Source organism: Manis javanica, chromosome 4, assembly GCF_040802235.1.
Source record: "Manis javanica isolate MJ-LG chromosome 4, MJ_LKY, whole genome shotgun sequence".
Classification (NCBI taxonomy): domain Eukaryota; kingdom Metazoa; phylum Chordata; class Mammalia; order Pholidota; family Manidae; genus Manis; species Manis javanica.
Window position 1 is genome coordinate 77864216 of NC_133159.1, and position 21825 is coordinate 77886040.

The 21825-nt window shown below is 35.2% G+C and overlaps 2 protein-coding genes across 3 annotated transcripts in view; both read left to right on the top strand.

Moving 5' to 3' along the window:
• The window catches only part of EPHX4 (epoxide hydrolase 4), a 33421-nt gene extending 16763 nt beyond the window's left edge, over positions 1-16658 (top strand). The window contains exons 3-7 of one of the 2 annotated variants that reach the window (XM_073234270.1): positions 3473-3630; positions 5262-5390; positions 8918-9021; positions 12311-12357; positions 16264-16658. In XM_073234270.1, the coding sequence (XP_073090371.1) occupies positions 3473-3630; positions 5262-5390; positions 8918-9021; positions 12311-12357; positions 16264-16495 (670 nt within the window). In that variant the 3' untranslated portion in view covers positions 16496-16658. Of the gene's footprint in view, positions 1-3472; positions 3631-5261; positions 5391-8917; positions 9022-12208; positions 12358-16263 lie in introns of both variants that reach the window. The other variant, XM_017657474.3, reaches the window with a different exon arrangement.
• A 2227-nt stretch (positions 16659-18885) lies between these two features.
• LOC108395302 (lysophosphatidylcholine acyltransferase 2B-like) lies at positions 18886-20129 on the top strand. The gene is given in 7 exon segments (XM_017657475.2): positions 18886-19121; positions 19216-19369; positions 19372-19414; positions 19417-19473; positions 19476-19796; positions 19799-19852; positions 19855-20129. Coding segments are annotated over 7 exon segments (1140 nt in total).
• The last annotated feature ends 1696 nt before the right edge of the window (positions 20130-21825 follow it).

Here is a 21825-nt window from a genome sequence, read left to right on the forward strand (position 1 = left end):
TAGTGGGGATGTATGATGTCTCAAAAGAAATCACATGAGCAAAGTCATAAAAGCAAAAAACAATACCATGTTTATTCACGACAAGTGTCTTAGTGCTGCAGGGGCAGTGTTCCATGGAACGAGGCCAGACCCTCAGTTTGAATCCTGGCTCTGCTATTTCCTAATTCTGTGACCTTCAGCAGGCACATCAATTAATGTCTCTGTGCCTCTGTTTTTTCAGATCTAAATAGTGGGGATAATAATAATACCCACTTTTTAGTATTGTTTTGAAGATCAACATTACTACCTACATGTGTAGCACTTAGAATTGTGCCTAACATGTAATAAGAATAACATAGATGCTAGCTCTTTTTATTATACAGCAAATGACAGAGTATGAAGTAGCCAGGCTAGAAGATTGGGCAACAATCAAATCTTGGAGGGTTTGTCTGCCAGAATAATAAGCTTGGGCTTCATGTTATGAGTAGTAGGATGTCTTGCCCAAGGGTTTCAGCCCTGGGCAAGTTCACTATGGATTCAATGAGACCGAAAAATGACAGTGGAATATTCTTGGGGTAAAAGAGTTTATACCCAGCTATATTCTCATGGTGATAGGCTGAGCACTAGAACCACATCTGCATCCAGGTCCGTAATCTGCCTCCATCTCTGCCTCTGCCCAGCACTGGGCAGAGTTCTTTACACAGTGACTCAATCAATAATAGCTCATGCCTATGGGTGTGGAAGCATTAGCAGTAGGCCAATTGCATCATCAAGTAGATTAGGGTCAGGTGAGGATCCTGGCCATAGGACCGTCCATTTTCTGCACACAGGGAGTCAAGAAAAGATTTTAAGCAGATAAATGACATGAGAGAGTTTGTGGTTTTGCTGCAACATCCTGGTTTTGTAAGAGCTAGAGCTGAGGTGAATGAAATGGACTGAGTGAGACCAATCCATAGGCTGCTGCATTAATGGAGACCTGAATTAAGTAATGTAGCAGGGGTGGACAGGAAAAGTGATTAAATAAATATTTAAGAAGTTATATCTGTAGAACTTTATTGATTATGATGTAATCCCTAAAGAGGATTCAGTTACAGACATAAAAAAATCAATTCAAAATTTTAAGTAGGCTAATGAAAAAATATCGTATCTGTTAACAGATGAATATGTTTAAGGAAACAAACTGCTTCATTTGTTTGTTACAACCCAGAGACAAGATTAACAACACTGCTATGGCCTGGCCAAGGAAGATACATTTTATTAACATTTTCAAATCCATCTTAACTGGAAATATTTTGCAGATTTTCATAAATCCTAGATATCCTAGCAGTAGATCAAAGATTCTATATCCATTCATAATTCCAGATGTCTGTCTGACACCCTTCCTGACGAACTGTTAGTTGATCTAAATTGGTTGATTTGTCTCATTGATCTTATTGCTTTGTGTCAATTCACACTGCAGCCTGCCTCTCACTATTAGTTTATAATCTCAGGTCAGTGTGTTCACTTGCCTTTTGCACTGCAAAAATCTTTTCAGACAATGATGTCCCATTTAGCTTGTGTCAGATAACTTTATACTGTGTCACCATCAATAGATGTGCATGCAAAGGCTTTTTTTTTTTTTTTTTTGAGAGGGCATCTCTCATATTTATTGATCAAATGGTTGTTAACAACAATAAAATTCTGTATAGGGGACTCAATGCACAATCATTAATCCACTCCAAACCTAACCTAATTCTCAACAGTCTCCAATCTTCTGAAACATAACAAACAAGTTCTTACATGGTGAACAAATTCTTACATAGTGAATAAGTTCTTACATGGTGAACAGTACAAGGGCATTCATCACAGAAACTTTCGGTTTTGATCACGCATTATGAACTACAGACAATCAGGTCAAATATGAATATTCGTTTGATTTTTATACTTGATTTATATGTGAATCCCACATTTCTCCCTTATTATTATTATTATTATTATTATTACTTTTATTTTTTATTTTTTTATTTTTTTATTTTATTATTTTTTTTGAGAGGGCATCTCTCATATTTATTGATCCAATTATTGTTAACAACAATAAAATTCAGTATAGGGGGGTCAACGCTCAATGTACAATCATTAATCCATCTCAAGCCTAATTCTCGTCAGTCTCCAATCTTCTGAAGCATAACGAACAAGTTCTTACATGGTGAACGAATTCTTACATAGTGAATAAATTCTTACATGGTGAACAGTACAAGGGCATTCATCACAGAAACTTTCGGTTTTGATCATGCATTATGACCTATAAACAATCAGGTCAAATATGAATATTCGTTTGATTTTTGTACTTGATTTATATGTTGATCCCACATTTCTCCTATTATTATTATTATTTTTATTTTTAATAAAATGCTGAAGTGGTAGGTAGATGCAAGATAAAGGTAGAAAACATAGTTTAGTGCTGTAAGAGGGCAAATGTAGATGATCAGATGATCAGGTGTGTGCCTATGGACTAAGTATTAATCCCAAAGGCTTTTTTAAAAATATGTATTTGGTGTTCCATAACCTTGTGAATCACTTTGAAAACTTGATGACTTTTTTTCCCTCTTATCCAAAATGATTTTGCTTATTTGAAGAAGAAAATATCATGGATCTCCATATTTCAATTAATTTTGCAGTTGCATAGTCAAGCACGTGGGTAATACTTGGCCCAGCAGGGGCTTCCAGGACTTGGCTATGGCACTGTGGCCATTCTAATTGGTCAGTGCTGGAGTCATTTTAGTTGTTAAATGTTTTAATATCATTCTTGCTTATACTAAGAGTTCAGGATCTTCTCCACGCAGATTTTTGGTTTAGCAAGCAGAGGTTTATTTTAAGCAGTTGTTCCCTGGATTCTTTCAATGATAAACTTTAAAAAAAAAAAATCTTCAGACTTTTCTTTCATAAGTAAACTGTTAAAATTACTAAAAACCTTGAGCCCTATTTGACAGTAAAGGTGAGTAAAATCTTTACGTTTTAGAGAAATATATTTTCATCTTGAAAAGTCTTTCAGGGAATGAGATGGTTCTGCCATATGGAAGCATTTGTAGGTACATATTTGCTGATAGCTATATGCATTAAGAAAGCTTAGAAAGCTGCTTTCTTAAGTGTGTATATATATATATATATATATATGTATGTTGGTGTTAGTATCTGATATTTTTTAGTCTCTGTAAATACTGACCCTTTGTTGCACTCCACTGGAACTGGTTAAAATATACATATGTATTTAAATATGTATAATGTATATTTATTTTATATATAATAACTCATTATATATATATAATATATATGATAATTTAGTAGAGAACGTGAGAGCTCCCTTCTCAAACAGTTCTCTTCTTTCTTGCGCACACACAGCTATATAACCTTCCCCAAAATAAGAACTTTCTAACAGTTTTCTGCTTAGAAAATCTGTAATGTTACTATTTGTATTAGTTACTGTGGTATTTTTAATGTTTCCTGTTTCCTGCAGGTATTCTTGGCGTCACCAATTAAGGGAATTTAAAAGTGAATATCGAGTAGTAGCACTGGATTTGAGAGGCTATGGAGAAACAGATGCTCCCATTCATCGAGACAGTTATAAATTGGACTGTCTAATTACAGATATAAAGGATATTTTAGACTCTTTAGGTAGGTTAGCTTTTTTTTTAAACCTAAGCACTGGGTATTCCCAGGAGGGACCCTATCCAAGTACTAACCAGGCCCCACCCTGCTTAGCTTCCAAAGATCAGACAGGATTGGGCACACTCAGGGTAGTATGGCCATAGTTAATAGATTAGTTTTCAAAAACAGTGTTAATTCTTTTTAAGGAGCTAGCATTCAACAAATTGTGAATTGGTAACCTCATTTCTTGGGGTAATGTGTTTTCTATCTACCTGAGCTATTATCTGGATCCTGTCACCATGGTTTTGGATCTACAGATCAAAATATTTATAGAGGAAATATATAATAGTACATCTAAAATAACTATTCAGTACACTAGCCAAGAATGACCTTTAAAATTTGTTCTTAAAAATAGACCCAGTGTAAACTATTTATTATTTTCAGGACTAATTATTGTCAACTTGATTGTTATACTCAGAAAATTAAATTTTTTCAGAACCACACCTAAGTAGCCATTTTTAAATGTTATAAGATGCAGAAGTTGCATTATTTTTCTTATATTGATCAGCTGGTCCCACAATAATATTGTATAACAAACCACCCCAAACTTAGATGCATGTAGCCATAGGCATTAATTCCTATGCTCATGGATCTGCAAGTCCAGTGTAGGCTGGACCCCTGTGGATCTTTGCCCCAGGTTACAGGTCCTGCTGGGACTGGCTTCACACTATGGCCTGGACTGGAGCCCAAGCTAAAGGGGGATAGTTATGCAGGGGAAGCTCTTCTACTGGCAATGGCCATATTGGCAATAGGGTGAGTCCAGCTACACAAGCATAGTTCAAATTCCTGCTTGCAGCCCATTGGCCAAAGCAAGTCATGGGTGGGCCCACCATGAGACCAAAGCAAATCACACAGCCAAGGCTAACATCAAAGGGGCAGCCAGGTGTTCTCCCATGGCAGCAGGGAAAGGGGAGGAGTATGTTTTTTTAAACAATAATCTAATTCATTACATTCCTTTTGACTAAACCCCAGCTGCTACCTTCAGTATGTTCATGAAATCCATGAAATCAACTTAAAGGCCCTTTCTACAATAATCTAATGAGAGCATAGACTAGTCCAGTATTTGCAGAAGAGGAATAACACGGATGAGGTCAATGCAGTGTTGTCAGTTAGTCTGATTACAATAAAATACACAGAGACAATGATTTCCAACAGTCATGTTTCATTCATATTTTCTGTTAATTCAGTCAGACTTGGCCTAAATTTGTCTTCACAAAACTTTCTAGGCAAATCAATAATACAAACTTGCCTTTAACCTAAATATGTGGAGTCTTTACCTTGGTTTTCGAAACTTGGATCCATGGAACCAGAGCCGAGCTGGCTATTTGGATTTTTTTTTAAGGTAGATTCCTGGGAGAGATTCTGAATCTGCTGGTAAAAAGTGGAGTGTAAGCCTGGGTTTCTAAATTTTCTAAAAAGCTACCTAGATAATTCAAACATAACTAGCTTCAGAAACATCACATTCAATAGCTGCACAAAGTGCATAATTAGGGTAGGATAGTGGAAAGATTAGTTTCAGGAAATACCTATTTTATGTGAGGAAATTGTGCACTGCCTATTTCTTTTCGATGATGTCAACATTTATTTCTCGATTACAGGGTATAGCAAATGTGTTCTTATTGGCCATGACTGGGGTGGCATGATTGCTTGGCTAATTGCCATCTGTTACCCTGAAATGGTGATGAAGCTTATTGTCATTAACTTCCCTCATCCAAACGTATTTACAGGTGAGTCTCCATTTTCATTAAAACATCTTTGCTAACATGAAGATTCTCTTGTGTCACTGACACTGTGGATAAAAAACAGCAAGATTTGATTTTTAAACCAAATGACTAAAATACAATATTGGAACATAACAGTGTCAGATACTTTGACTTTAAATATATTGGAAGTTTAAGAAAGTGTAGCTTCACATTTGCTTGCATTTTATTTTTTAGAGGACGTTTCACGGCTACCTTGGGGCCGGATAAAGGGGGAACCACAGTAACATTGCTTTCACAGTAATGAATCTCGACAGCCTAGAAATAAATCCTCCTCCTGCCTGACAGCTTTGGCTCTTGGGACTGGCAGCATTCTTTAAAGCAGCAGTTCTCAAGTTTCTGATTTTGGAACTCCTGTATACTCGTAAAAATCATTAAAAATCCATTGAGCTTCTGTTTATATGGGTTATGTCTACAAATATTCATTGTATTGGAAATTTAAAATGAGAAAATTTTGAAAATATTTATGTACTTATTTATTTTTAAAAATAATTAATCCAGTACATGTTAACATAGGTAACATTTTAATGAAAAGTAACTACATCTTCCAAAATAAAAGTTTAGTAAGAAGAGTGTCACTGTTTTTACAGTTTTTGCAAGCCTCTTTGATTTTTGGCTCAATAGAAGATAGCTGGATTCTCAGATCTGCTTCTGCATTCAATCTGTTGCAATATGTTGTTTGAATTGAAGTATATGAAGAAATATGGCCTCACACAGATTTGTAATTGGAAAAGGGAGGAGTGTTTTAATAGCCTTTTCAGATAACTGGATTTTCTTCTTTAATACTACACCAAACTCAAAAAGTGGTGGTTTCTTAAAGGTTAGTAACAATATGGAATCTGATGTCATATGAATGAACTTTTTGTATTCTGTTACAATAAAATCCATTAGTCTCTCTAGCACTTTGAATGGATTTTTTTTACCCATGCATGATTTTGCAGCATCATGCATTGGAAAATATTTGTTCATTGAGTTATACAGATATTCCATGGTTGACACATTTCATTATATGATGTCAAAGAATCACGTTCATTAGTATCACCTCAATTTCATCAAAATGCCTTTAAGTATTGCAAAGCTATCAAGCCCACGGTAACAGATACAAGTTTCCAAAATTCTAATTTTCATTTGGATGAAAGCTTGAATTTTATCATTGGCAACAAATACTGTTGATTGTTTTCTCTCTCAAGTGACAGTCTTGTTTGTTCCAAGAGACTGTCTGCCGAACACTCAAGTCTGACTGAAGGTAGTTTGTTAGTTTCCTTTCAAGTAAAAATGGTGTTCCATAAGAAATGCAGCTAATTCAGCTTATCAACTCAAAGAACTGCAGAAGTGCTCTTCCTCGAGACAGCTATTGTATTTGGGTGTTAGCAGAACTGCTTTATGTGTACTTCCTATTTCATTGCAATGTTGAGAAGATGTGTACACAAAACTTCAAATTTAATAAAACTAATAATCTTTGCTTTCTCATCAGGACATTCTTAAGTGAAACTGGCACTTAATCTTATGTATTTGTGTATTTATTTGTTTATTGCAAGTGTGTGATAGTGAAGAATACAATGACTACCACTATTGTTTAGTGCCACTGCCTTGATTTGTATTCAGGCAGCAATGGGTTTACTATTGCTCTTGTACAATCAGTGCAAATATCAACCAAATGAGAAAAGCTAAGAATGCCTTAGTATTGTTACAGAACAGTCTGGACCATCTGGATCCCTTGAAAGGGTCTTGGGGAATCTATGCTATAAAGGGAACTCTTAAAATCTCAAGAGTAATTAAAAACCTGTGTACAATGGCTAGGCACATTTTTATTTGGGTTTGGCAAAAAGTATAACATTGTCCTCTTGAACTGCCTTTGTCAAGTTTTCTGAGATTCAGTTACTGCTACGACCCACAGCAGCCCTCTAGGGAATAAAAAATTCAGAAAAACATATTCCCATTTCATCCTCAGATTTAAGCAAGTGAGGAAAAAAGGGAACATGGCTACATAAATATCGTGTAGGTGTAAGTGCTGAATTTTAGATACATATCCAATTGTCCTATATCTGTTGAGATAACAGGATGGATGTTAAGATTCAGATATCAAAGTGAGATGTATTTTCTCAGTTTCATTAGGCAATAGAAGTTGTTCTTGTGTTTGTTCAGTTGATCAGAATGCTAGACTAAGTGGTACTTTGGTGGTATTGCTATATGGACAAACTAATTGGTCATTTCAGTAAGAAGATACTTGGAATATTTCTGGAATTATTTTATCAGTAATAGATTCAACCCTGTTCAGGTCGATATGAGGTCTTTAAGTAGTGTACCTATATTTTCTCCTTAGTTGTATTGATATCCCTTAATGGAGGGCTGACTAAATCTTACTCAATGATGACTTTACAAAAAATATAGCTTAACAGTACTCCACTTACTTGAGAATTATAGTTCTAAAAAATCTACTCACATTAAAAACAGTTACAAAATCAGAAATATTTTTAAAAATTATCTCTATAGCAAGGAAAATAAAAGTATAGTGCACAATATATAATAAGTATGCATATTTAATGTGTATAATTATATTACTCCCTAGTTTAAAATTTCAGTGTCTTCCCAAAGCACTCAAAATCCCTATTCTTCTGACCCTATCTGATGGGATATCTGCTTTGCTTTCTGACTCATCTCATACCATCTTCTCCTCCTCCTTCACTACACATGAGTCACTTTGGCCTTTCTGCTTCTTGAATGTGCCAAGACCACCTTTCTGCTCCTGGATGCTCTTCCTAGACCTTTGCAGGGCTGACTCCCTCCTATACCATTGATAACTCAGCCCATGTGTCAAATCCCAGAGAAGCTTATTCTGACACCACCTCCACTAAACAATAGTCCCTGCACACCACTCAACCATCACTCTCAGATAACTTGTTTTATTTTCTTTATGGTATTATTGCTATCTAAAGTGATCTTTTAAGTTTTTTTTTTATCTTTTAAGTATTTGTTACTTATTGTGTAAGTTCCTTATTAATGGAAACCTCTTCTGTCTTATCTACAGCCAGATCCCCTTGCACACAGTAGATATTCAAATATTATAGATAACCTGAATGAATTTACAGGAAACACTTTAGTTTCTGTCAAGGACAAATGAACAAGGTATTTTAATCGGCCTGTAAGGAAAATCTTTTAAATAGGAAATCCCCATGTATCCCTGGGATAAGGTTAGATCACTGATTAATGACCTTGGAGAAAAGGCATGTTTTTTGGGTTTCTTGTTCCTTGCTAAGTCAATACTTTATAAAGTGAAATTTTCTTTTTATTTAAAGTGCTATAAATTTTCTAAAAAGCTGGAATATCCATAATGAAATGTAAGAACATAAACATTTACAAAGAAATATACAGAAGGCTTACTTGTAGATTCTTTTATGGGATCGTCTCAAAGATGAAATTGCCTTAAAAAGAAGTTCTTTCAAAAGTAAGTAATTTACCCTTGGCTAAGGTCTAACGCAGCATTTTAATTTCAGAATATATTTTACGACACCCTACCCAGCTGTTCAAATCCAGCTGTTATTACTTCTTCCAAATACCATGGTTCCCAGAATTTATGTTCTCAATAAATGATTTCAAGGTAAGTCAAACATGGTGATGGATGTTAACTAGACTTATTGTGGTGATCATTTTGCAATGTATACAAATATTGAATCATTATGCTGTACATTTGAAACTAATATGTTATATGTCAATTATACTCACAATTAAAAAAACAAGTTCTTAAGAGGATGAAAAAATTAGAAAGCTAAAAATAAAGTAAAGGTACACTGAGGCACTAAAAAAAATAGTCCTGCTTATGTTGAATAAACATTTATTGTACACCTGTTATGTGCTATGCACTGTTAGGCATTTCCTCCTATGCCAAAAAAAAAGGTAAGTCAACAAATAATGTATTATTATTAATGAAAAACATTTCAAATTAAAGTCCATCCTTAAGAAAGTAAAACAGAAAAATGCTAAAACTTAATAAATGCTTCTAAAGCCTCATCTATAGGTTTACTTCTATTTATAGTTTCTGTATATTAGAGAGCCTGGTTATTGCTCAATTTTTTTGTGAGAGCCTACAAGCATACATCTTTTTGGAGAATATCCCATGGGGAGACAGGAGAATATGAGTGCCAGGTGAGAGAATTTGACAGCAGCAGAAGTGGGAGCTCATCGTGGTAAACAAAGCCCTGAAACTAAGCAAGCAGATATTGGTGTACCACATAGACTGACATCAGGAGTCCTGTGTAGTATCTATTTCTTGGAAGTTCACTGAATGCTTCTTGTATGTCCAACATGGTATTAGATATTTAGGAAAGTTAAAAAAGGACATACTATTCTTTCACCTGGAAATACTTCTGCTTATATCACTAACAAATAAGGAATTTTACTTTTTTTGCATAACCCCAATGCCATTATCACACCTAACAAAATGAACAACTACACCTCAATTATCATTTAATACTCATTCAGATTTTCATAACTGTCTCCATTGTCTTTATACACTTGATTTGTTTGAATCAGGAATCAAACAAACTTCGAACATTTATTTGGTTCTTAGAGCTTTTAAAATCTTTAACAATTCCTTCTTTCTTTTTTTTAGCACAACTTTTTTATTGAAAACCTTGATCATTTGTCCTGAGGAATGATCCACATTTTGGAATTGACTGACTGCTTCATCATAGTGTTATTTAATTTGTCTGCCCTTGTTTTTCCTTTTTCATAGGTGCTACCGATCTAAAGGCTTAATTAGACGGAGTTTTAATTTGACAAGAGTCTCTTATAGGTGATACTGTTTATTTCCTAATGCATCACATCAGGAAAGCACATCATGTCTATTTGTCTCAGTTTTAATAATGCTAAACTAACACTGACCAGTGGGCTCATGAGTTGTCAGCCTATCCAAAATTTCCTAATAACCTTTCACCAAATAATTTTACCATATCTTGATCATCATAGTTTAGGTGCATTATTATATTAAGGTAGCAAGATAATGATTTTCTAACTCTATCATTCTTTCTACTTTTAACTGGAATTCTATAAAGAATTTTCCACATCTATTTGGTTATTCTGAAATACAGCTCATTCAAGAAGTTGGGATAAAGTCTTCTTCTTTCCCTTTATTAAACAATTTCCAGAGTAATGAGTTGCTGGCATAGAAACCTCCAATGATGACCAGTGAGGTATTTTTTTTTTCATATCATTATGAACTGATGAGGGATTTTTAAAAATATTTGGTATATATCAATCAATTACAGTCATTATTCTTTTTGGTATCCAAATTACTCCATATTAGGAAAGTGGAAACCCCTTCAGGTTGACTTCTATGTATGTCATTTTGGTGCTATAAGCCTTTTAATTAGTGATTGTTGCTTCCTTAATGTCTTAGGCTTATCTTTTATTTCCTGTATGGAATTGGTCATTTATTGAAGTAACTCTTGATTCTATTTGTAGGATGGTATTCGGAGACTACAGTCTGGGTGTCAAGGTGGTAATCATTACTGGGTTTTCACTGCTTCTCGATCTTCCCTTTGGACTTAAATATTTTTTAGAGAGAAAATAAAACCATGAGTTATTTGTATTTCCCAAGAAAATTTAACACTACAGGGTTTTTACTTTACTAATGTGATTTTATATAAAACATTTATATGTTTCCAAGTCAAAACTCTAAAATGAGGTACATTAGAGAGGTCTTGCTTAGGTCTCTGTTTCCTCTGTTTCTTTCTCCACTCTATTTTCTCATTCTCCTACAGGAAACCATTTTGATTAGTTTTTGTTTCATCTTTTCTGTTGTTTCTTTTTGAAAATATGAATAATTATGTATATAGTTGTCTACCCCATCTAACACAAAAGGTAACATACCATAAACACTGTGTTCCACTTGATGTGTCCTAGAGATCACTCCATATCAGCATACAGATTATCTCCATCTTTTTTTGAAGTACTAAAAACACATAATACACCATTGTGTGGCTATGCCACTGATGGACATTTGACTTATTTCCAGTCTTTCCCAATTACAAGTAATGTTGCAGTTAATCACTTCATGCATATTGTCATTTCATATTCTTGCAAGTGTGTTTTAGAGTTGAGGGATCTGCATTTAGAACAAGAATCCCAATGCTTCTGATGCAGGTGCTTTAGATCTATGCTTTGAGAAATGCTGATATAGAGCAGTGTTTTTCAAGCTGTGGTTGGGGACTCCTTACTGAATCATGAAATAAATTTGGCATGCCATCAGAATTTTAAAAAATAAGCTAGAACAGAATTGAAAATATCAGTACACACTATAATGAGAGTAAGGAATATTTCTTTAAACTTTTGCTTCAGAAATATATGTGTAGGAGTATGAGCTCGATCATTATGTAAAATGTGTTTGTTACTCTGGGTTGTGGTCAAAAAAGTTCACACAACTTTGGGAGGAGTGGATTGTGTCAGTAAACAGATAAACTACCGTTAGCTGTAATATTAGGGAAGGCTTTAGGGTAGGAATACTACTTAACCTTGACCTTGTAGAATGTGCATAGGCACCAAGAAGACAGGATGCTTTTCATATAGGAGAGATGTGCATGGGGAATTAAAAGGGAAGAATATCAAAAGTAAAATCAGGAAAGCAGAAATGTCTAAAATGTGTTTATAAATAATGAGGTTCTCCAACCTGTGTGAAGCAGAAATTGAAAGTTGTCACTGCACACTATCATTCTTTTTCAAAAGCCAAAGAGTTAGCATATTATTAGGTAACTGAAAAGTTTTAATTATTCTCTTTTCACCTAAATTAGGCTTTAAAACATCTGTTTACCAGTCATAGCACTGGCATTGGAAGAAAAGGATGTCGATTAACAACAGAAGATCTTGAAGCTTATATTTATGTCTTTTCCCAGCCTGGAGCATTAAGTGGTCCAATTAACCATTACCGAAATATCTTCAGGTCAGTATAATTTCTTTTTTAGTTAAAAAAAAATTCATTCCCTAAAGAGCCAATATTTTATTTTTAATAATAAGTTCATCACTTACCCAAAGACTCAAATAAAGTATTCTGATTTAGTAGTTTGCTTAATTTTTTTTAATGGAAAATTTCAAATATATGGAAAAGTAGAATAGTATGATGGATCACCCATGCAGTTGTCACTTGTTTTATCCATAGCTCTACCCATTTCTTCTCCCTTTGTATTATTTTTTTCATATTTTTAATGATTATTCATTCAGGAAATATTTATTAAGCACTTCTATGTTCTAGGCTATGCCAGCACTCAGGATACAATAACAAGCAGGTCCCTGATCTCACAATTGTAGCCAAGTGGGGAAAACAGACATCAAGCAAATAGCCACAGTAATGAATATATGGCTATAAACAAACAGACTTTGAAAGGGATGAGAACTGTAGAAGTTGTGTTTGAACAAAGAAATGAAGGATGAGTTAGATATTGACTAGACATAGTTGGGGGTAGGCGAATTGGCATTCCAGAAAAAGAATAGCGTGTACCAAAGCTGTGTAGGAAGATGGAGGGTTATGGCTTTAAATAGCACAATGAGAGCCAGTATGGCTGGAGCACAGAAAGTGAAGGTGGGAGGAAGAGAATAGAATGAGAATGGGTCTGAGAGGTACGCAGTGGCTGGTCATGCAGAGACCAGTGGATCATACTAAGGACTTACAAGCCGTGAATGTGAAGCCAGTGAATGAGCTCAAGCAGAAAAGATAAACAGACCAGTCTGTATTTGGCTGAATTCACTCACTGTGGAAATTTGTCGGAGGATGAATGTGGGGAACTGCAGTAGTCCAGGATGAAGATGATGGTGGCTTTAACTAGTCTGAAAGCTGTGGATATGGGGAGAGTAGTAGGCTTAAGAGATATTCAGAAGGTAAAATTCACAGGAGTTGGTGGTGGATTTGATGGGGGGATGAGAAGATGAGGGATGTCAACGATAGCTTTGGATTTCTGGCATAAACAACTGTATGGATAGTCATGCCATTCACTGAGAGAGAAAACACTAGAAGAAAAGTAGTTTTGAGGGGAAGGTCATGAATTTTATTGATCTTAGACTGGTTGATGAAGTGTCTTATATTTGAGCTGGTGCCTTAGATACTCAAATAGGCAGTTGGATACTAGGGTTTGGGACTCAAAGGAGAGAATCTGGGATAAAGATATGTAAAATCGTGAAGTCAATGACAGATAACTGAGGCTTTCACTTCAGAAGATATTGTCAAGGGAGAAAGTACAGAGTGAAAGATAAAACACAGAGGTTTGTCTGTTTGGGTTTGGATTATCTATATAGGAGAAAAAGATTTCCCTGGAAAATCAGCAACCACTGCCTGCCTTGAAAAGTATAGGGGCTTGAATTTATGCTCTACTTCCCTAATACTGGAATTCTCAGGGGAAAAAATTTTTATTTTACCATTGCCTTAGGCTGTCAACATTCTCCAGGAAGCCTGGCAGAAACAAAGACAAAACCTCTCTGGAGGATACATCTCAACTCTGACTCAATATTCCCACAGATAAAGTCTCCTGAAGATGAGTTCATAATCCAGATATCAATCTACCATTAATGAGTCAGAATACAATTGCAGCAGAACTACAAATTTCAAATCATAAAACTAACAGAGACTGTAAAATATGTTTAAATCATTAAATATATGAAAGAATAAAAATATGATAAGAAAAAAAGATAATATCAAGACCAACTGGAAAGAGCTGAAAAAGACCAAAAGAACTTTTAGGGATAGGACATGTGGTTTTTGAAATATAAAACTCCATGTCAGTTAAATAGCTGATGAGACAAGCTAAGAAGAATTAAGAATTGAAAGAAAGACCTGAAAAAATTACCTAAAATATAGCTTAGAGAGATAAAGGTAAAAATACAAAAAAGGTTATATTTGATATGGGGGATAGGATTAGAAATCATATATATATGCTAAGAATTTCTTTCCAGTAAAATAATAGAAATAGGTGTATTATGTCCGAAGCAGTGAGTGGGACAAGAAAACTATCAATTAAAAAGAAGGCAAGAAAGGAGAAAAAGGAAACAAAGTAGGATAGATAGAAAACACAAAATAATGACAAAAACAATTATAATATGTTAGTAAGCACAATAAATATTAAGGTATTAAATTTGCCTATTAAAAAATGTAAAATATCAGATTGGATTGAGTCACAATTAAAGCAAAACGACATAAAAGGCTGAAAGTAAAAAATGGAAAAAAGTTATAACAGCTGTTATTTTAAGTAAAACAAAATCTCTCAGACTCTTTGAATATAGAACTCAAGGGGAGTCATAAGATTATATGAATGTGGGTAAAATTGCAATATTTTCAGAATTTCTCACCTGGCTTTAATGCATCTCCCTATCGATCGGGTGTTTCCAAGGGGTGGAAAGAAATAGTTCATCTCCATATCAATAGGTAATTACATGGGTGAGCAGAGGGTTTAGAGAGGTTTGGTGGAGCCCTCTCTTCTTCTGTAGTTGGATTGAGAGAGACACAGGACCAGTGCTTGTAAGAAATAAATGGGTTTCTTAAACTTTATTTCTCCCTTTGACTGATTTCAGTTTCAAAAGTACTTTGCCCTGGGATTTTTTCCCAGAGTTACAATGAATGAGGGGAGAGGAGGTAAATCCAAACCCTCTTTTTGACTAACAACAACAAAACTTACAAATACATGTCTTTGGCAAAATAGTGATGTTGTTTTAAAAGGTAATTTGTAAGTAACAATTTGTCAAGCAAGGCAAGATTGGAAAGGCAGACAGACATTGCAGAGGTACAGGTTACATTTTATAGGATGTAGCAACATTATCTAAAGTCTATGCTTTGTATTTTACAAATAACATTTGTAAAAGACCCACTATTGTAAGAAAAAATAGAACATGTTTCACACGTGTTTTTGAACAGGAGACAAGAATAAATTCTAGAATTTAAATTCTTTTCTATAGCTACTTAAAACATACTGTTTTCCATCACAAAGCTAGCTCTGATAAAGGGATAATTTGAGAACATTTTAAAACTATAATTCATTAGATTGTTGCAAATTAAATATGAGTGAAGATCACATCAGACCTTGACCATTCTTTACATAAGGTAATCAAGGCAAAGTACATATTAAAAACAGGGTTTTTGACATACAATGCCTACAAATGAACTACAGTACATTATACTCAAGCATAGAAGTCACCCCCACTTATCATACTACAACTTTGTTTAAAAAAGACTCGTCTTGCAAAATAAATACAGTATCATGTAATATTGAAACCCAGTCCATATATATTCTCTGACATTTCAGTTCAAATTTTCACATAAAATGGATTGTGTTGTCTAACAAACAATTTAAAATATATCTAACCAGTAACACCATTTAAAGCTCCCTTTCATCACACTATTCAAAAATGCTGTTATCTTTTTGAGGCAAATTATTCCTCATTTTGATGAGTTTCATATTTATAGTCTACATTATAAATTTTGCTAGTCTCACTTCATCCAAATTAAAAATTTTATTGGGGCTTTTCATAAATAGCCTTTAAAATTTTTATTGTATAGATTGATTGCCTAATGCAGTGTTTCTCAACCATTTTTTCATCATCACTCTCCTAAAGCTTTGTAGATACTTTTTCCCTAATTACCCCTACCCATAAAATTTTAATTTCTGTTTATATACTATATGCATATCCATGGTTTATTCATTAAAAGAATAAATTTTTCATTCTCCCAATAACCAATTTTTTCCCCTTTGGTGGCAATATTGCCCCCTTTGAGAATGCATGGCCTAAAGGAACATTATGGAAAAAATGTTTTATATTATTTTAAGTTTTACAATGAGTCTCAAGCCCACGTGTTTTCTTTTTCTAGTTGCCTGCCTCTCAAACATCACACGGTGACCACTCCAACACTACTACTGTGGGGAGAGAAGAATGCATTTATGGAGGTTGAGATGGTTGAAACCACAAAGATTTATGTTAAAAACTATTTCAGGCTAACTATTTTATCAGAAGTCAGTCATTGGCTTCAACAAGAACAACCTGACATTGTGAACAAATTGATATGGACATTTCTAAAAGAAGAAACAAGAAAAAAAGATTGACTTTTCTATATCTTCTATGAGGGTTCTGTAATGAAATATTTAAATAATTTTTAAAATTGTTCATCAACTTCTTTAAGCTACATTAGGAAATATTGTTTTAATATGTTGTATCATAAATAAATATTGTGACAAATGATATTAAAAAAATCTGAGAATGTGTAAACTTGTGACCTTATTATTTTCTTCTGTTGTATTTTGCACAGAAAAGCATCTGCCTTAAAATGTATACACTGGTACGAAAGGGAAGTCAGGGAAAGTGGCTTAGTTTTAGTTTCTTGCATTCTTTATCTTGTTAATATACAGTGCCTTTTACAAATTTATGTGAAAGATTAGCTGTGCCATATTAAAAGGCAAACCTGTAATGGTATAAATTTTCAATTTATTGTTCAAGGTTCTTTTGAACCACTTCTTTTCCATTTTTTTTTGCCATTAAAAATTCTGTTGTTTTTTGTATTTATAGAATGCTTATTAGTTTGAAACAAATATAACTAGATGAAAATGCATTCTTAAAATGGGCCATAAATACTACTTATACTGGGAAGATTAACAAGAGATGATGGGAATTTCTCATATGTACATATATACTTATTAAACATTGCAAAGTAGGGAAGCTCACCCATTGAATTATTTGTCTTAATTTTCTACTAAATTAGTGAGAGATTTAGGAAAAGAATCAGAATGTTTTTTTGCCCCATTCAATGTAACAAGAATTAAATACTGTACTTCTATGTGTACTGGAATCTAAGTTCTACCGGGTAGACATTTTTTCATTGTTTTATTAACTGACATATATCCAGCATCTAGAATAAGGGCCTGGCTCATTTCAGGCACTCAAATATTTGCTTAATGAATAAACAATATATCTGACACAGTGCTAGGCACTGTGGGGGACATATAAAAGAGGGATGATACAGTAATTGGAACCTTCTCTTAAGCATACACAGAATACAGTTAAATTAAACAAGGGCTCAAGAGTAATGGTGAACATTCAAAATAAGAGTGTGAAGAGTTATAGAACAGAGGATGATACCAGCTCAAGGGACTGCAACTCACTCTCTTGGGCTACTCTCCTTTGGTGTGGGAGACAACTGGAAACATCGCCAAAACATAGCTCCCTGGAGACCACAGCTGTGTTTCCAAATAAGACTAAGTTGGTAAAAGGCGAATAGTTCCTTCACTAACCATAGTTCTGTTGTGACAGAAGAAAGTGTAATGTCCCTGAAAGTTCTCATTATGGTATCCTAGCAACTTGTATTTACTAATACAAATCCATTTTTCCATATACATTATACTTGTGCCTCATACAAACATGGCAAGGTAGAGGTATCACCAATTTATAGATATGAAAATGAGGCTGGTCAGTGTCCATAGTGTAAGTGTTGGAACCAGGATTGGACCTGGATCCATCTAGTTGTAAAGCCCATAATCTTTCCATTTGGATCACATCCTGTTTAACAGGTTCCGGTATCCACACTGTTCTGTTTTACTGGTAACCTGGTGTGCTCCAATAAACAGAAACAGCTACAGAAGCCTACAATTTGACTTTTAATTATGGAAACAATTTAAAATAGTGATTATCAAACACAGGAATATTCCATATCGCGCTGTCAGAATTGCAAATTTTTCAAGGTATAAAGAGAGCATGGTGCACACCAACTTTGATAAGCTTCCCTCTTGATCATCTCCAAAGCACAGCGTGAAGGAATAAGACTATTGATTGTATGTGTTGACTCAATAAAATAATCCTGACTTATTTTAACCAAAACCTGAGACTGACAAAGGTGATATTAAGGTCTGTTGCTGTTCAGCAGTTTGAAGTGCTGGCTGGTTCACGGGGACTAATGTTAAGAATAGGAATCAAAAGTGCAATGGCTAATTCTGGCTTATGATAATGGACATATTCTAATTTTCAGTGAATGTAGAAGAGTGTTTATAACAGATAATAAAGGCTCAAGGGTGCCATCAACTAAATCTTTTAGCATAAAGAGATACACTGTCTCTGTAGCAATTTGTAGGGAGAGTAAATGAATTTGACTTAACAGCTGCCAAAGCATGTCCCAGTAAGAAAACTCAACTAGTAATGGCATTTAAGCTGAAAAGTTGTAATTAGTATTTACCTATTTAAGTTACTATATCCCTAGTAGGAGACATAATATATGCTCAATATAAATGCCAGAAATTGTTTTGTGAAAATAATTAAGCATATATGTTAAAAGGAAGACATTAACAAAAAGCAAAAAAGATTATACTGTTGATATAGGTCTAATCTTCCTGTTTCATCATTCACTATTTTTTATTTTTTTGATTTTAAAGGTAATACATCATTTCCTATTAGCCCACAATTGCCTCTTAGGAGTTCTAATTACGTGCGGACAAAAAGAGCACTTGGTATGGGGAAGGGGTGCTCTCCGGAGGCCACCTCCGGATCCCAGCTCCTCTCCCCTGAGACCACTAAACTTGGCTTTATGGACCAGCCATTCCCGGACCCTGAGATGGAGGCATGGAAGTCTGTCCTCAGCCAGAGGGCGATCAAATCCTTGTACCCACCAGCGGCCAGCCCCTTCGTGCAGCGCACGCCCATCAGTGCGAAGCGCCGGTCCTCCTCTCCTCACAGGGGCTGGGGGCCGTATCGCCTTCCTCTTCCTTCTGCTCTGGCCAGTGGCCTTGCTTCCCACCATAGGCCATTCCACTCAACCAGCCAATCCTGCCTTGAGTTGAAGAAAAAAACTGTTGCATCCAGCCCTCAAGTTCTTGTTCCAGGCGATGTTCTTTTCAGCAGGGTTCCTGGTCAAAGTGAAAGGGAGAAAGGCAACGCAAGAGGAGGCCCCTATCCTCGTGACAGCGCTGCACTCCACTTTCTTTGACACAATCGCCTGTGTGTGGTGGCAGAGGTCCCCTCGGTGGTGTCAACAAATCAAAACAGCAGATCCCAGTGCCCGGGAAACTCCTACTGTTCACACAGCCGGTGCTTGTGACCCGCGAAGACCAAATTCCAGGCAGAATACCCAGAATGAAATCCTGAGGCAGGTGACATCCCAAAGGAAGTGGCCACAGATTCTGATTTTCCCGGAAGGAGTGTGTACCAATCACACCTGCCTTATCACTTTTAAACTAGGGGACTTCTGTCCAGGTATCCCTGAAGAGGCAGTGCTGCTTAGATACCCAAACCCCCTGAACACAGTGACCTGTACCTGGCAGGGCTTTACAGGCTTCCAGGTCTTTGTGCTGACCCTGAGTCAACTCTTCACCAGGGTAGAAGTTGCATTCATGCCTGGTTATATTCCAAATGACCAAGAAAAAAATATCCCATCCTTTTTGCCAGTACTGTGCGAATCAACATGGCAAATGCTCTGGGAGTGCTGTCACAGACCATATATATCAAGACTTTTCAGAGCCCTTGAGACAACTTTTTGCTCTCTTTGACAGGAATAATGATGGCAGCATAGATTTCAGAGAGTATGCGATAGGTCTGACTGTCCTATTTAGTCCTGCCAACATTGAACAGATTCTGCAAATGTCATTTAAGCTTTTTGATCTTGATGACGATGGTTTTATAACAGGACAGGAGTTAAATACTATACTTTCGGCAGCTTTTGGCATGCCAGATCTTGATGTTTCCAAACTCAGGAAATAGCTGGACAGAATTCAGACTACATATCATACAAGAGCTTTAAGAAATTTACCCTGAAGCATCCAGAATATGCCAAGTTATTTAATTCATACTTAGACCTCCAGGCAATCTACATATATTCATTACCACATGTACAAGTTTAATTTCTGTATTCAAATGTTAAAGTCAGCCCTGAAAATGGTGAAAGTACCTGCCAGGTAGAAACTGTGATTGAAATAAAATTTATTCTTAGGAAAATAGTTTTTAAATATTTTGGGTACTTAAACATGATACTTAAAATGTGCTTGAGGAATGTGTATTTCAAGTAGATTTTATAGTATCTGTTTACCTTCTTTCTTAAGATAGGTTTGTTTCAGTATGTCTAAAGCAAGAATAATAAGAGATCTAGTCATAAGCCTTGTATACCCTGCTTGGTTTTAGTTAATGCCTCTATTTTGTTTAGTGCTAAACTAATACCAAAGGAACATTATAGCCCATCACCTCACCCTCATTTTGCAGAGAAAATATCTCATTAAGAGCTTCACTGGCAACAAATAATTAAATTCTCCTTTTTATTCTCTCCAAAAAGGATCTTTTGGATAAATGCCTCTTTGTTATTTCTCAAAGTAGCCTGAAAGTTCTTTTTTACAAGACGAAATAAAAATAAACCTCAGGAAGATGTAGTATTTGGAATACCATTGAAACAGGATAGGATATGACTGCCCTTTTAAAATTAATTTTTTTAAATAAAAAAATGATTAATTAGAATGAGAAAAATCACAACAGCCTACAATTTCTCAAAAGCTAATGCAACAGATAAGTTATAAATACAGCAGTTTTCACAAATTCTATTTTGTATAATTCTCATCAAAGGGGAAAAATTTGTATTTATAATTGCATGTTCTGCATTACTGAGAATATTCCTTTTGTTCTGACTAGGCACAGATGAGAACTGAAGCCTCTACTTACTCCTTCACTACCTATATACTTCCAGCACTCTCTGCTGTAAGACATGTTCATACATGTGACCTTAGGCCCTACCCCTTCATGTCACCATGCAGTATGAATCAGGGAAGTATTCCTAGAAGCCATTCCTATACCAGGACAGGAAGCAACAGCTTACCTAGATGTGGAAGTGATTGTGAACCAATAAATATTGGTTCCTAACCCTCCTAACCCAAACTACTGTATCTCCAATTTTGATTCATTGTGGCTGAATCCACAAAATGCCTGAAGCTACTCAGCACCACTGCCTATGAGGGGACATTTGACTAAGGACATCCAAAAAATCACTGTTTTTTTAGGAAATAGTCCTTGGAGGAGTTTTTTGCCTTCCAAGGCAATTTTACCTAAATTTATTTTTCACTCTTGAGACAATTAAGGCTAACCTTAAACAAAATTATTGATTTAGCTGTGTTTACTTTCAGAGAGCCTGTTGCTAGTTTCTTAGGAATCTCTTTTCTTCCTAATCAAAAAGTCAGGAAAAGAAACCTGGTAACGTCACTTACGTTAAGGTATAAATGACTACAAAGCCTCAATTAATTGAAAGAGAAAGAAATGCCTTAAATAAAAAAATCTCTGATGAAATGTGAAGCATCATTGATGTTTTTTAAAAAGGGTATGTACTTTTTCTTTAATCCCTTCACATAGTCAGCTGCCTAAGGTAGTTTTTAAATTACATGGACCAAAAACCATTCCATCATTCATTCTGAACCAGAGG